This window comes from Chelonoidis abingdonii, chromosome 6 (genome assembly GCF_003597395.2).
Source record: "Chelonoidis abingdonii isolate Lonesome George chromosome 6, CheloAbing_2.0, whole genome shotgun sequence".
In the NCBI taxonomy this organism is placed as follows: Eukaryota; Metazoa; Chordata; order Testudines; family Testudinidae; genus Chelonoidis; species Chelonoidis abingdonii.
Window position 1 is genome coordinate 43,637,375 of NC_133774.1, and position 17,163 is coordinate 43,654,537.

Below are 17,163 nucleotides of genomic sequence, written 5' to 3' on the forward strand. Positions count from 1 at the left end.
TAGCGGCCACTCTGCAGTGGTGGTCCCTCCCGAGCAACATGCTGAACGGGATTCCCTTCTGAGAAGCCCCTCCCTCACTAGTCCTGGTGTCAGATGCCTCAGACCTAGGCTGGGGAGCCCATATAGGGAGCATTCAAACCCAAGGCAGACGGTCGACCTTGGAATTGTCCTGCCACATAAACGTCAGGGAGCTCAGGGTAGTATGCCTGGCGTGCATAGCGTTCAGTTTGCACCTTCATGGGAAGGCAGTCAGAGTCCTCACGGACAACATGGCCACGATGTATTACATTAACAGACGGGGCCACACATTCCTTGGCCCTGTGCCAGGAAGCCCTGGACCTATGGGAGTTTTGCATAGCCCACAATATCTCCCTATGGGCCTTGCACCTACCCGCCATTCGCAGTATGTGAGCCGATCACTCAGCAGGGTGTTTTCCCGCCAATACGATTGGTCACTCATTCCGTCCTTCCCCTCTGTCGGAGTTGTCTGGCAAGAAGGAACCGAAGGTTGGGAGAGTGCGGAGCTCCCTTTATAGCACGTTATAGAGGCGCCACTCTAGGAGTCACAGCGGTGCTCCCCCTCTTACAGGTAGTGCTAAGGGAAAAACTTCCAGCACCGGTAGACGTGGCGAGCATGCACACCTACTGTGGAATACACCTGAGCAACACATCTCAAAGAATGCTAGTTATGGAACAGATAACTGTCTTTTATTTGCTGCATGTTTCTCTGTGTCCTTCTATTTAAGGTATTCAGCAAATAGCATTACAATTTCCGTACCTTTTTTAAGTTTTTTGGTTTTCAGGTCACTTAAATTATGAGAGTCCCATAAATCAAAAGTTAGTAGTTTTAGGTGTGCTTCTGTTTATAACTCAAAATGGGCTTTTAATTTTGTAGGGAGTTATTCCATACTGTATTCTAGACCTCTGGGATGTATACAGGGGAAAGAAACTGTATTATTTAATTTAGAAGATCACAAGTACATCTTCTTTAACAAATGTTCCACAACAAAGAAAAGAAATTCACAGATTAAAAGAATCTGTTGTGTTTTTTAACATTATAAAGGTTACAAAACAAAAAAAATCAGGAAGTACAAACTTAAAAATATCGCCATCTTTAATTCATATGTTGCTGCCTGTACTTTTACACAGTAGTATGGTTAAGATCACTGTTCACATTTGCTTTGCATTACCTGACTTTCAGTGGTTTATATAACATACTTATCATTATTTCTATTTAGGATTTTTTAGTAAAAGTTTTCATGAATGATTTTTGTAAAATTATAAATTCCATAGTTTCTAAACTTGTACAAGAATAATATTTTTAAATTTTAAATCATCAAAGGCTGCCTATAAATCAAAACCAGAGAAGCTAATTCTTGTTTTGTCTGGCTCTTGGACATTTTCGCCTAGTAATGTAAAGGGGAAAACATTTCAAGCAGCAGTTTGCATAAGGGATGAAATGAAAGTCTGATGTCTAGCAAATAAGATTAATGACTAACTTCAACATAGCAATGAATATGTGTAACCCATTTTAAAGCACAAAAGGGATATGTTCCTATCGTAATTGAGTAATCTGAAACTATGCAACTAGAGGAAAAATGATAGCTAAGACTTTTTTAAATAGATCTTCTTATAGAGACTTGAATAGTCAATAAAAATTGTTGGGTTGTTCATTACACTGTTACTTTTTTTGTAAGTGGAAGAAAGGCTCTTCTTCAAGTGATTGTCCACATGTATTCCACGTTTGGAGTGCATGCATCCCATCCACACGAGACTGGAATTTCTGTGTGTGTAGTATTGTGAATTGCAGCCACATCTGTGTCTTACACGCACCCGGATGCGCTGTAGCCAAGGTTATAAAGCAGTCCCATTCCTCTATCATGGAGTTGGCCAAAACCTCCTTCACTTCCTCAGCCAGGTCCTCTGAAGAGAGAAGACATAAGGAGCACTCTTTGCAAGGTATTGTCTCTCTGGTCCTGAGCAGATACAGCCTAGGCAGCAATTCAAGGTCCAGATCAGGTTCTGCTGATGCCTCGCCACTGAGCGACCACTGACGAGTCTGGGAAAACTCCCTAAGAGTCATTGATATGCCTGAGATTGGATCAAAGCACTCAGCACTGAAGTCAGCACTGCAGGAGGGCTCTTCAGACCTCCTGGCATCAGAAAGTGTTCTGATCTAGATGCTGCCTTTGCTACTGAAAATCTCAGCACTGATTGCATCCAGTCCACATTTGACAATACCAGCCATCCTTTCCCCTGAGTATTCACCTCGGGAACCCATCTTCATGGTAGCTACATGGTTCACCAGTACTGGGAGACTTGGCAGTTTCCGATCAGCCTGAGTCTCTATTGCTGTCTTCTACTAAGAAACTGTGTTCACAGGTTCCGAACCTTCCACCGCAACCACAAGAGCTGCCTGGTCCCCTTTGGAGCACCTGAGAGATCTGCTCCACCTGTGAAGGAGATGTATTCCTTCTCCTCCTTGGCCTCAGAGGATTAGGTGATAGACAACACACCCCAGAACAATATGTTTCTACCTGCATCACATCCCAGAATGATATGACCCTAGCCTGCCTGAAAGGACAATCGGAGACCACTCCCACAAGAGAGACTATGCAGATGTCTTTGAGCAGTGCCCTGCATGGTACTTACCCTGGCCTGTACCCCCTTTCCAGAATCCCCGTGCATTTGTGGTCCTTCTGGGCATTGTGGGGGATGCACTCTACTCTCAGGGTTCCAACAGCCCTTCAGGAGATGAAAGCAAGGTCACCCTCTCTTTTGAGATCTCAAGAAAGCCACCCCAGTCAGCTGCCTCCTAATGCAGAGAGTGAGCAGGAGGACATAAAGGAAACAGAAGCCAAAAGAGCTCCTTCTTCTCTTTGCCAGAATAGAGCCCGACCTGAGTTGTTCCAATCCAATCTGACAATTAATAGATTTTCCAGTAACTCCTCAGGAGAATGGTGGAAACCCTGGAAATACCAGTCAACATACTGCAAGAGTAATCACACAAAATTCTTGACAGCCTGCACTCATTGGACCCTGCTAAATTGGCAGTGCCATTAAATGATTGTATTTGGAACCAGCCAGAAGACCTTGGCAGACGCCTGCCTGAAAAGCACCTACATCTAGAAGAAAGCTCTATCAGGTCCCCATCAAAAGTTTTGAATATTTCTATAACTATCCGACACCAGGCTCTCTGTCCAGGAGAGATCCAAGAAACAGAGTGCACCTAAAGTACCTCGCAGGAAAAAGTCCCCTTTTAAAAAAAAGGAAAAAAAACCTGACCTCTCTGGTCAGAAGTTATATTTTTCAATCACCTACAAAGTTTACTGCCAGTTACCAAGAGCTCCTCACTAACTATGACTTCCTGACTTGGGATCACATATCTTAATCTGCAGCAACGAGTCCTATGGCATCTTATAGACTAACAGACGTATTGGAGCATGAGTTTCGTTGGGTATTCACCCCACGAAAGCTCATGCTTCATACGTCTGTTAGTCTATAAGGTGCCACAGGACTCTTTGCTGCTTTTACAGATCCAGACTAACACTGCTACCCCTCTGATATCTTAATTTGTGACAGATAAAAATCTGTAGTGCAGGAAGGACAGCTGGTGGCATGACCTCTCATTCAGGGCTGGCTTTAGGCACCAGCAAACCAAGCACGTGCTTGGGGTGGCAGAATTCCAGGGGCGGCATTCCAGGTGGTTGGGGCGGCATTCTGGGTTGGTTTTTTTTGCTTCAGCAGTTGCACTCTCGGAGGTTTTTTTTTTTGTTGGTTTTTTTTGCTTGGGGCAGCAAAAAAACTAGAGCCGGCCCTGCTCTCATTACAGGTCTCTCTTGCCACTTCTTATATGGTGGCCTGAGGTATTGCTACTGCTATAGTAATGCACTAGGCCTCTTGGTTGTAGTCCTTGGGAATACAAAAGGTAGTTCAAATAACCCTGGAGGACCACTCCTTTGAGGAATCTGCAACTGATGGGGTTCTTCACACACAAGGATTCAAGAGCGACTTTGTGCTCCCTGGGCATGTACACTCTGGTTCCCAGAAAGAAACTGTACAAGTCTCAACTCTGTCAGATGTAGAGGCAACCATCCTCATATTATTTACAGTCAGCAGAGATCTTCCAAGCTTTGGAGGGAGAGGAAGAGGTTCCAGATGAGAAGATGTAATCCCAAAATTTAACTACACTAAACCATAGCCATTCTAGGTGTATTTAGCTGCTATTAATTAAAGCCTGTTCCTCCTCCATTACACACCTTCCGTCAAACTCATCATAGTAGGTTTGATGGTGTTATTAAGAGTCTTGTAGAGCCAAATTTTCCTACCTTTAGGAATTGTTTGTTTCAGGAGACATGGAATTGGACTGTCGGGATCAGTGGATCCTGGGGATTATGGAGAAGGGATACTCTCTCCCATTCTAGTCCCTCCCTCCCCATCCCCTCCTTCTGGCCAGGACCCTCTCACAAGATATGCTCAGGAAGGAAATGGACTCCCTCCTACACCTCGTACCAGGTGTAGTCCCCTTGGAATTCCAAGGCAGGGTGGTGGTTGATTCTTTTTTTTATATTTCCTGGTCCCAAAGAAGAAAGGGGGATGGTGCCCTATCCTGGCCCACAAACAATTCAACAAGTTCAGGATGGTAACCCTAGCATCTGTAATCACTACTGGATTTTCAAGACTGGTTTACAATACTCACCTTACAAGAGATACACTTTCATATTGCAATACTCCTGCCCCACAAGTTTCTTTCCCCCCCCCTCCAGTTTCTTGGGGGAAAAGTCTCACTACCAGTACAGAATGCTTCCCTTTGGCTTCCATGTGGCACAGGGTCTTCATCAAATGCATGGTGGTCATGGTTGCACATCTGAGAAGAGAAGGAATTCAGATCTATGCCTACCTCAATGACTGACTGATCTGAGTCAATCACCTCAGTACATGAACAATGAACAACTCCATTTGAGCAGTCCTGGCTCTTTTTGCCACATTGGCCCTTGGACTGTAGAGTTCATAAAAAGCAGTGTTGAACTCCTCACTAGTGAAGGTCTGCCTGCCCACAGGAGAGATTTCTTATCATTCTAATTTTCAGGTGAGATAGCATCAGTCTCACCTGATAATCTGAAACTCATTGGTCCCATGGTTTCATGCATCTGTGCAGTGCAGTTTGCCAGATTTCACCTGTGTTCCATGCAAGGGTTCTTGAGATCAGTGTATCAACCAGGCAGATACCACTGAGAAATGCTGTTCACAAGTCCTCTCCTTGATAAATTGGTGGAAGGACCCTCTACATGTGTGCAGCAGGGTGCCCTTCTCTTCATCTCTTCCCAGCATAACTACTGACTGATGAATCTGCAATAGGATGAAGAGGTCATCGGGGCCACCTTCAGATCCAAGGCTTCCATTCCACCCAAGAGGCCAGGCTTCACATAAAGATCCTCGAACTGAGAACCACTTGGCTGGCATGCCTAGCCTTCTTCCCACTGCTTTGAGATGCCACAGTACAGATGCTCATTGACAACACCACAGCAACGTACTGTATCAACCACAGGAATGTGTTCACCCATCACGATTGTGCCAGGAGGCAAACCATCTTTGAGAATGGTGTATAGGTCTCCATGTCACATCAGTAGCATTACATCATCCTGGTCTACAAAACACCTTAGCAGACCAACTCAGTCGTCAGTATTCAGCCATGAATGATCACTCAAGGACTCCATGCTGTGAGACATCTTTTTGCAGCCAAATACTGTCAAAATGGGTCTCAGATCATATTAAGACATGCTACGGGGTGGCTCGTTTGGACCTATTCCACCAGAACTCAGGCAGCCTCTGCAGTTTTCCTGCAAGGTGCCCCAGTCTTAGAGATTTGTTGAGCAGCTGCCTGGAGTTCAGTTCACACCTTCACCTAGCACTATTCCCTGGTGGAGATCTCCCTGTCTGAAGCCTGCTTTGACAGAGCTGTTAAAACAGTCATTTTTCCAGTAGTGCCTACTGTGTCCATGCAAGTTATCACTTGAGTAATCCAAAGTGGAACATGTGGACAGTCACTTGAAGAAAGAAGTTACTACCCTACAGTAATGCTGGCTTTTCAAGATGTGTTAGACATGTTTTCCATGGCCTGCCCTCCTTTCCTACTATTGGAAAATCCTTGCTAATTTAGATTTAGCATAACTGAAGGAGCTGAAGATTAGATGCAGCTGCCCCATCCTTTATGCCATTGGCTAAGGAGTGCTGGGAAGGCGCACAGGCCACAACAGACACTGCTACTCAAAAAGATTCTGGTGTTACACATGCGCTAGAAGTGGAACATGTGAACAGCACATCGCGAAAAATCAGTTATTGTATCCATAGAATCCATTCTTTTCCTTATAATGTAAAGCTGCTCTCTAGTGGTTACAAATAAGTATGTATATATAAACTGCCAAAAAAACATTTGATCATCCATTCCCTGCGTGTGTGTGTGTGTTTGTTTTTGTTTTTGCTTTGTTTTGTGTGTTAGCTTTATTCTGTTTTAAAAGCCTTTAATCTTTTTCACCAAATTGTCTTTAATGATATGGATTACTTAATTGTACTTTACATAATGTTAGGATGGTGTTTCTGTATTTATCTTGTTGAAAGTTCCCATTTGAACTATTTAACTGAAACTATCTGAATTGTGAGACAATACACTGTGTTCGGTAGAGGAGATAGTTTAAGGGGAAGAAGAAACAGAGTTGTGGAGGGAGTGGAGTATCTCCATCAGGAGACCTGATGCTCTTATAGAGAGAGAACAAAATGTTGCCGTGGATCCATGAGCACAGGAATGGATCATAGTTTCTGTTCAGAGGGTGCACATGGCTACATTGGCAGATTTCCTTTAGCTTCCTGGTGACCATAAAAACCAGTTGAAAAACCTCCTCTTCCTCTGCTTTTCCAACCAAAAAAAACGTGTAGATACCTTTTTTGCTTAATTCAACTGTTTAAGGTGTTCTTCATCTTTTGTTAGCATTTACTATGATTTGTTAGTCAGAAGTGGAGGGAGCAGAATGACATCAATTAGACCATTTTTTGGCATGTGTATGTTTTAACTATGGTTTCGGTACCTCAAAGACTTAATGCTTTCTTCATTAGCTCAGACATCAGTGCCCTGCATGTGTAAAATTTCCATGATAGAAGTCTTCAAGTCTGCCATCTGGACTTTTGCCCACATGTTTACACAGGACTGTTTTTTTTAATTTGTCATTTAGATCTCATGCCCATTTTGGAAGGGCAATACTGCAATCCTTGTATAATTAGGACTCTTTCCTGGGGCTTGGAATGCTTTGCTAGATTCCCACAAATGGGAATATGTAGAGACCATCTTAAATGAGAGGGGTTATTTGAAGAACGGTAACTGTGGTTTTCTTAATGTTGCCTCAGCAGGTTCACACTGCTCACCCATCTTCCCCTTTCCCTTGGCATTGTATTCACAGGCTTAGCAAAACAAAGTGAGACAACTGGGAACTGTAGAGCCTCTCATGTCCTGGGTTCCAAACGGTTGGTGCTGTAAGAAGAACTGTGTAGTCCCAATAGGCACTGCTGATTTAGTAGGCTCCCAATGGTCAGTGGCATTGGATGGAGCATCCCACAAGTGTAATGTAGCAGGAACGCTCCTAGTAGTGTAGTCTCTGGTGACTAGTATGCATTCCAAAAATCAGTATTGTATGTGCATTTAAAAACAAAAGTATTCACCCAACAGTGGTTATAGTATCTTAATCAAATTATAAATTATAAGTTTGGAACTTCATATGAGACCTTTTTTAACAGAAAACAATCACACAGGAATTTCATAGAAACAAACAAAACTGCATTTCCTGGCTTTTGATGTTTTGTGGCATATCCTTAACATTATGAATGTAATTTTTTGTACACAAATATTGTCATGCAGTAGATTCAATGTCAGTGTTTAAATAGGTGTAGTTTATTTGTCACCTTGGTTAATTCTGGGACTTTCCCCTTATTTTGGGTGTCCCTGTTCTTTCATTTGTTTTGTCTTGACAAAACTTCATGGGGGAAGGTGGTAATGCTCTTGCTGCTTTTCTTTTTGAAACCATTGCCAATACTACAGAGGTCAGTGTTGCAAGGTACTGTAGCTTTTTTAAAAAAAAAAAAAAAAAGCCTCCAAGTATTCTTGAACTTACATTCCCTGCTAGGTAAATCTCTGCTCAATAAATTTGTCTGAGTGCGTGTTATTTATTTTGTTACTTTTGTGTTGGTAGAAAAAACAAAATTTCTATAGCTGAAAAAATTTTCATTGTTGGACAAGTAATCTTGAAAACTGAGACAAAATAATGTCTCTGCTGAGAATGAAACAATTTCAGCACAAGTGCATCTTGGCTGTCAGTTTTTCCTTTCCACCAACATACCTATATATGTTGGAAATAATTAAAGTATGACAATTTAGATGAGTTAAACATCTGTATTGTTTTCCTGAGCACATATACATCTGAATGGCCTTATATATATGTAATTTTGTATGTGTACTATGTTAGGTTGCATGTTGGTTTATCGTAAATAAATGTAAACAGAGTGTCATGGAGGTTTTTTGTACTTCAAGATGCCACAGCTAATTCAATTGCATGATATTTATTTTTGCATGATATGGAATATATGTCTGTATAAATCTGTGTATAACATGTCCTGTGATTTATGCATGCTGCACTAATCTCTATGTTAAATCTGTCCCCTCTTTATTCAGAGCATGCTGTCTAGGTCCTTTAATTCCAATTATGCTGCAATTAGCAACTTTCAGTATGGCAGCTCTAGGGATCTGCATGGCAGCCAGAGTAGTGTTGCCTTGAGTGTTGCAGACAGAAGAGGTTCTGGTGTGCACATTGTTCGTGTGAGTACCTACAGTAGGCTATTGCAATATATAGAGGGGGAAAGGAAACTTGAAATATGTCTTTAAATCAATAATCAGAGTTTTGGCCTTTTATACATGTAAAGCACTGTCAAATTATAAAAATAGTTTAAATTTGTGTTATGAGTTCCTGGGCACTGAACCCAAACATTTAAATTGCCTTGAGTTCATATGCTCTATCGTTACAACTTATAAAACAAATTGTTTTTCTAATTGGCTTTCATGTGCGGATGACTGTAAAGATCTAAGATTATTTTCTGTTTTGCCCTCCTCTGTAACCAGAACTATAGCTGATGATCCTTTTGTTTCTGAATTTGATCCAGGTCTAAAGAGACCTGAGTTGGGGTTTATCCATTTATTTTCAATATTTGGTAAAGTAACCCTTATTTAAAGATGTCTAGAGGCAATCAAGCAAATTAAGTTGATATGTAGGTTGGCAAGAAAGATGAAGGTAGCGTCAGCATTGAACAACCTGAATGAAGATCTGGTGTTTAAATCTAGAAGAATTCAGGTCCACAAGAAACTTGTATTAATCCTGTAAGTCCATGCGTAGCAGCCATGGACATTTGTTCACCTTTCTTTGTGAACCATCTGTGTTATGTGGTCAACAGCTGTAATTTTTTTTTTTTAAAGTTGGGGTTAAATTTTATGGATCTCTGACTTGATTAATAGGATTAAGTTGTCCATGCAAACTCAAATGATATGATTAGCATTCTTACAGGCAAAAATAAATGTAAAAATTGAGCAATTTATTCTAATATTTTAAGAAATATTGAGTCATTTTGATAATTTGAAGTAATATTTGCGTAGTTATTTCTACCCTGTTTAAAGCATCCCCAGACATCCACTGCAGGAGAGCCATGCCAAGAGGATGTATTCGTTTCAGGACAGCAGAACTACTCATCTGGCACACTTAATCTCAAAGATGTTCCTCCAGACAGCATGAAGAAAGTAACTGCACAGGTAATGAGTAATATGTTACCATATTTGGATAAGTTATCCTTCGCAAAAATGTATATTTGGAATATGGTGGAGTAGTTAGCACTTAGAATTGGTAATTTGTTTTTAACTCTAAAACATTATTTGATTTTCACCCACTTATTTATGGTGAAATGATAAATCATATAGCCTTAAAAGATCATTCTTGAAATAAGAAATCATGTCATTGGAACAACTGAGTGATTTGTTTTTTGTTTTATTTTCTTCTGGTCAGGAAAAGTTAATGGGGAGGGTTTTTAATAAAAGGTTTCCCAATAACAAAGGGTCTGTATGTTGCATGCAGAATCCTGCATGTGGCAAACAATTTTAGAAGCAGAATAAACTTTTTTTTAAAACATGTCAGCATTTATTTACATATCATGGTAAACTGCAGACACCAGAGAGTGTACAGTACAGAATTTGCGGCTGGGGATGAAGGACTAAGGGAGCTTTAAGCCACCTTTGCACCTTTCTTTTTCTGGGTAACTCTGGGAGCTTGAGACATTTCCAGCACATCTTAAAGAGCCCTGGAGAGCCGAAGTTATAACAGCTTCCTGGGCTGTCCTGTGGGTCATAGCACTGCCCAGAATCACCTCAGTATGGCCCTGACTCTGACATGCCCGTACAGCCTTGCCTCCAGTGCCACTCCCTAAGCCAGAGCTTGTGAAGGAGTCCTTTGTGGGCAGCTTTATGGGGCAAATCCTCCTCCAACTAGATATGGGACTTGTATGGCTCCTTTATTCTACTCTGTCCCTTTTATGCAGTTAAAGGGGCCAGAACAGGGGTGAAAATCTCATCCTAGAACTGTGGTGACTTCCAATGCATTTGATCAATAAACAAATGTTCATTTTCTGTAGTATGGAATTTGGTTAAGAATACCTATCTCATAGAACTGGAAGGGACCCTAAAGGGTCATCGAATCCAGCAGCCCTCTGCCTTCACTAGCAGGACCATGTACAGAGCTATCCCTCACAAAACATACAGTTGTTTTAAAAAAAAAAAAAGAGTAAAACCTTCTACTTATCTTAAATTATACAGACAAAAAAATTACATCAAGTAGTTAGAAATTACAAAATAACTGAATACTTTGTTTCCCAGATGGTAATTATAAGGTTATCTCTTTAGTTACAGTCTGAGAAACTGTTTACTGCCTTAAGATGTGGTTTTACTTTGAAAAATGATTATGTAACAGTCACTGTTACAGGGCTAGCTGCACCTTCATTCTGTACCTCCCAGGAGTCTGATTAGTGCACCCTTCAGGTGTTAGGCCTCTTACCTTAACCTGTCCTGGGGTGGAATCGTGTGAGTTTTTCACTTTTAGACCAAGTCACCAGCTGCAGCACTGTGTGCACCAATTGGGATATTTCTGCAGGCCCAACTGAGATTGGCACCAGCAAGTCTTGTGTGTTCAGAGTTGCATCTACTTAATATGGACAAAAATAACTTTCTACTCTTGTTAGGACTTCAGGAGCCAATACAGCTAAAAGAAAGTGAGCTGGAACCTATACTTTTCATGTGCATCAATAGTTTATTAACTTCCAGTCAACTACATTTGTGCAAACCCATTGAAGGCAGTGAGGTTGCACAATTGTACCTGGGCAGATTTTGGCTTTTATTATTGGTATGACTGCAGAAGAAGGAAAGAATCTAACTTTTTTCTCAATTATGTTTTATTTTTTGTAAATGGCAGTTGGAAAAACATCTTTTTTTACTTGTAAACCAGACCAATCTGATATGTAAATAAATGAAACAATACATATTAAACCCCTCATTGCCATTTTTCAGAATCACTTTACAAGGTAGAACCTCACTTATTCAGAACAGGGTCTGAGATACAGAAGACAACTAACACAGCATGAATAGAAGCTGCAATTTTCTTTCCTACTTATTTCAGTTATTTATGATTTAGAGAGAGTAAAACTTTTAGTATTTGGACATACTAGTATGGTATATCTTGACAGATTAATTCAGCATAGCAGTGGTGTTATAAATGGAAGATGATGGTGGTTTTGGAATGGGAGATTTTACAGAATGAGTGACAGGAGATATTAGCATATTAGGGTACTGAGTAAATTTAGTAGGTGTTTTTTCGGGGGGCGAGGAGGTGTGCTTGTCCATGGGCATTGTGCTCCAGTACAAATTAATCGCCAAGGAGGCCTTCAGTAAAAAGTTTTGTTGTCCAGAGCAGCAACTTTAGTTAATTAATAAAATATTTACATATATTCCTGTGGCATTAACGCTATAGTGTCTGCCAAATCAAATCAAATCAACAGATAAAGTCAAACCAGAGACCAATATATACTAGAAAGATTCTCACCATAGTTTTAAAAAGTACGGTTCTATAAGGTCTTTAGTTGTAAGGTCTTTAGTGGAAGAGTTTTTCCATATTAAGTGGTAGCAGAAAACACACCCAACAGTAGTATAATTAGAGTTTACCAAATAGACATTTTGACATAGCATTCACACCTTTGTAATATTAAAATTAATTAAATTTAATGGAGATATCCTATCTCCTAGAACTGGAAGGGACCTTGAAAGATCATTGAGTCCAGCCCCCTGCCTTCTCCAGCAGGACCAAGTACTGATTTTTGCCCCAGTCCCTAAGTGACCCCCTCAAGGATTGAGCTCACAACCCTGGGGGTAGCAGGCCAATGCTCAAACCACTGAGCTATCCCTCCCCCCAACTGAGATTACACTTTTCTATGAATAGTTCAGAACTAGAATTGATAGACAAGTTATATGAATAAAAAATAAAATACTATATAATTTAACAATGTAAACCATTGGCATGTAGTTTAAAACTGAGGTTTAGTAATGCTCATAAAAATGCAATGACCAGTCAAGAAATGTTGAAATAATTGAATAAAAATTCGATTGTTGTTATAAAATGTTATAATTTTAAAATGATTCATGTTTTTTTCAGATACCTTTGACAAATGGGCAGATGTGCCAGCCTCACAGGCCTCAGACAAACTATAGTCAAGTCCATCATCCAGCTTCCCAAGCATCTGTGGCAAGACATCCCTCTAGAGAGCAATTGATTGATTATCTGATGCTGAAAGTTGCCCATCAACCTCCCTATACCCAACCGCAATGTTCTCCCAAACAAGGCAATGAGATGGCAAAGCAAGAGGTAAGAATAAAAATTATATTAATTAAAGTCGAGAGGTAAGGTTTTTAATAAGTTTTTGAATATATGATTTGCACTTTTTGATAGCCATAAGTGGAAGGTGGTTTTATTTTATTTGCTATTACTATTACTGCTAAATTGGTGATGACAGAAACAGTTTAAGAATTTAACTCCAGCAAGAAAAAGCTGTAGCTTGCTGGAGTTCTATCATCCCACTTTTAAAAGAAAAATGGTTGCCTGAAATCATACCTTCAGTTTGATTTTAATCTGTTTTGTTCCCTTTCTTGTGAGGTAGATGTTATACAGAGAAATAAACCTGTTACTAACTTTTATCAGAAGTTAGTGAGGAGTTTAGTTAGAGTATTTCTGCTGAAACTTGAATTACATCTCCCTTCAGCTACTGAATATCCATGGCCCTTCATGCTTATACAATAATTAAAATATACAAAAATAGGTATTCTGAGTTTTTAATTACTATGGTCAATTTCAAGACTATCTAGACTAGTAATACTCACCCAAATGGTAAAATAACCAATACATTTAATAGTGCAAAAAGTCTGTAGTAGAAAAAAGCAAGCCCAGAAAGCCCAGAAAACTAATAAAATCTGACAGACCAAGGTAGGAAAATAAGTTCCAGAGCCAGCGACTGGACCAATCATGGAGAGCAGCATCTTTCCACCAGCCCCCTTCTTTTGAAACAAGGGTTGTTAATTCAGTTTTCTTGAGTGATCACAACTGCAGTTGTATTGTAATACTCACCCATGAACCTGTGATGCCTCAAAGATTGCTGTCAGATTTGCACTTGAATAAATTGATTAGCTCGGTAAGCACAGAGATGTGGCTTTTGGACAGTGCAAATTAAATGAGAAGAAAACCAAGTGTTTTGGCACAGAACTGAAGTGTCTGGCTATTCTGGAGGCCTTCAAGGCCGATTGTCCATATTTACCAAGTATGGAATTCATGGTATATACTGACCATAGTGCTGTGGAGTGGTTCCTTACAAAGCACAACCCAGAAGGACACTTGTGGAGCTGGAATAACAAACTGTCCAAATATATAGTCATGGTTTACCATAAACCTTTGAAAGCAAAATATGGTTATGGATGTACTCAGCTAGGTGAGGGCAGTGAGAGTAGATTCTGGTGAGGACATCTGGCAAGAACAGTCTAAGGCCCCTGAATTACTTTTGGTGCACCAACATATATATCAAAGGATACCCAGACAGGGGTGGTTAAACACAGTTCAAGAATTATTATCTATTGATCTGGCTACCAACTTGCTGGTATAAGGATTGTATGGCCAGCAAGCTTACAGAGAACAGTACTGGAGTGTCTTCCTGATGGTAAAGCAGCAGACACCTGAGATATGAAAAGACACTGAGCAAGGTATATGACAGATTTTTTGGCTGGACATGGCTGCAGAAGTTAAAAAGTGAGTACTTTCCTGTCTTACCTGTCAAGAAAAGAAAGCACCAGAAAGGGGACGCAAAACTCCTTTAGGGGAAAGGCCTCATTCTAATAAGCCCTGGGAGTTCATTCAGATTTACTTGAAAGGCCTATTATCAGAAACACCAGCTGCAAGCAGATATTTGCTGCTAGTGTATGACTCTATCTCAAAGTATGTGATGGCACAACTACTGAAGGATAAAAGGATTGATACAGTTAATCAATGAATGGATGAAATGAATAGTGTTGCAGTTTGGCCCACCAAGCTTCATCTTCAGTGATCTGGAAAATAATTTGAGTCACAGTTGTTATGTAAGTTTTTTGCCAACAACTCCAGATAACCAAGGTGAGAACCAGTATTGCCTACCCTATGAGTAACAGGAGATTGGAGCAAATAAACCGCAACCTTGGTTCCATGGTTAGACTCATAGTCAGTGAAGAACAAGACTAAGATACAAGACACCTTTTTACTCCTGGGGAGATTCTGTGCAAGCACAGAATTAATGTCCTCTGTAGATTTACACACACACAAACACAATAATTTATTCTGACAGGGATGTGAAGGGGTCATGCTGCAGTTACATGTTTTGCCCACCAGGGGCTGATGTGGTGCCAGAAAAAAGGGCAGCTGGCTCATAGGCCAGAGCAGCTGGCTGCAGAGAGGGAGGGGGGCAAAGGCTGCCTTTCTCACAGTGCCCTGCCTGCAGGGCCAGGTGAGGAGGCACAGGATATGAGGGGGATGGACAGAGCGGAGCATGTGGGGCAGCTAGGGGGGTAACAGAGACTGGAGTACAGAAGGACTACTAGTGGGGGACAGGCTGGGGTGGGGGCACAGGAGCTACTGGGGTGACATTGAGTGAGGGTGTAGGGCCGTGTGAGGATGGGGAAGAACGAGTGCAGGAACACATGGGGACAGGGACAGATGTGCCTGACCAAATGGGAGATGCTAGGGTCAGCCAGGGTTTGTTGACCAATTCCTCCCCTCCCCCATCCCTCCCACCCCCCAAAAGACCAACCTGATGCATACTTGTGCTACTGATACCCAACAACTCCTCCAGGTTCAGTTCCAGACTTAAGTCCCAGCAATTATGTCCCTCTCCCTCAGCTCCTCTGTTATCCCTGACTCCCCCAAGCCTTGGCACTGCTTCTGAGCAGTGTAGGAAATATGGTTCTGAATTATAACACAAAGTTATTAATATGCCTAGTAAGAAATCTGTTTGTCAAAAAAACCTTTCCTGAGTCTTTTTTGTTGTCTGTATTGTTATAGACATACTTGCTGACAGGTATTTTTAACTGAATTACCAAAATAATGAAACTGGTGTGTGTTTGACAAAATTATGAAGAATTTTTATTTTTTTGGCACAGAATTTTTTATTTTTTGTGCAGAATGCCCCCCGTTATCATCTTTGCGTATAACATCAGCCAGCTATGCTTTACTCTCCCTATGAGATTATTTTTGAACTCTGTATACACTTGCTTCCTTGTGAAGTGATGTTCAGGCAGCAAGAACCTGCAAGGTCCTCTGCACCTACACAGGTAGCAGAGTCTTTTATTAGTGACCTGAAGGCAGCATTCGAAAAGATGGAGGAACGGATCAGTTGGAAGCAAACATGACAGGCACAAGATGCCAGAAAAAAAATTGTGTGCCTGTCCCTGATGAAGAGGTTTGGCTATGCAACTGGAAAAAGCATCCAGAAAAAAAATTGCAGGACTGCCAGTAGTTGTAGTTCTCACTTTTATAGAAATCAAAGGATTTATTGGAATCCTGCAAGTAATAACTCCAGCACACACAGTCCCTCCTAGTCCCTCCATCCTCCCCCCTTGAACAAAGATCACAACATAACATCAAAACAAAACAATTTAACACAAAAATAAAGATACAGCACCACATATTAGGGGAAGTGTTGTCTGTCCTGATCATTGCAGTATATAATAGAAGAGAAACTAGTTGAAACTGTAGGCGTTATTGTACCTCAGTAGGCAGCTCCTTACTCTAGCTGTACCCTAGGAAAATCAGTGGCTAGACCAGGAGTCGGCAACTTTTCAGACATGGTGTGCCAAGTCTTTATTTATTCACTCTAATTTAAGGTTTCATGTACCAGTAATCTATTTTAATGTTTTTAGAAGGTCTCTTTCTATAAGTCTACAATATATAACTAAACTATTGTTGTATGTAAAGTAAATAAGGTTTTAAAAATGTTTAAGAAGCTTCGTTTAAAATTAAACGTTTAAAATTAAATTAAAATGCAGAGCCCGCTGGATCAGTGGCCATCACCTGGGCAGTGTGAGCACCACTGAAAATCAGCTCGCGTGCTGCTTTTGGCATACGTGCCATAGGTTGCCTATGCCTGTGCTATACCATAGTTTAGACCTAAGTTTCCCTGATAGGCTGGAAAACTCCTGATTTCTGGAGCCTCTTTCCAGTCACCTGCTCCTATCGTCTGCCGTTATAAGGAGAGCAATATTGGGAGATAGTTGTGTGGAGGAGTATATTATGTTGCTGTAGGTAGTGTCTTAGAGGGCTGCTCTAGGACACTAACTCAGATTCCTAGGAGTCCTCTGAGACTTGACCCATAGAGCCCCTACTTAAATCATAGGCCCAACCTGCCCACACCATTAAGATATGGCAAGAGCACAAGGCAGTATTTTGGATAGAATGGTGGTACATAGGCAGCTATTTTTCTAATCATATTTTTATGACCATAGTGGATTAGGGACCAAGCTTTGTCCAC

General features: G+C 40.9%; 1 protein-coding gene and 1 long non-coding RNA gene across 4 annotated transcripts in view; one reads left to right on the top strand and one right to left on the bottom strand.

Moving 5' to 3' along the window:
- The window catches only part of LOC116825245 (uncharacterized), a 295,317-nt gene that overhangs the window by 246,483 nt on the left and 31,671 nt on the right, over positions 1 to 17,163 (bottom strand). The gene's annotated exons all lie outside the window — the stretch shown is intronic.
- The window catches only part of ERBIN (erbb2 interacting protein), a 247,127-nt gene that overhangs the window by 220,360 nt on the left and 9,604 nt on the right, over positions 1 to 17,163 (top strand). For 2 of the 3 annotated variants that reach the window (XM_075066986.1, XM_075066984.1), the window contains 3 exons: positions 8,717 to 8,860; positions 9,710 to 9,841; positions 12,780 to 12,989. In XM_075066986.1, the coding sequence (XP_074923087.1) occupies positions 8,717 to 8,860; positions 9,710 to 9,841; positions 12,780 to 12,989 (486 nt within the window). The remainder of the gene's footprint in view (positions 1 to 8,716; positions 8,861 to 9,709; positions 9,842 to 12,779; positions 12,990 to 17,163) is intronic. The other variant, XM_075066985.1, reaches the window with a different exon arrangement.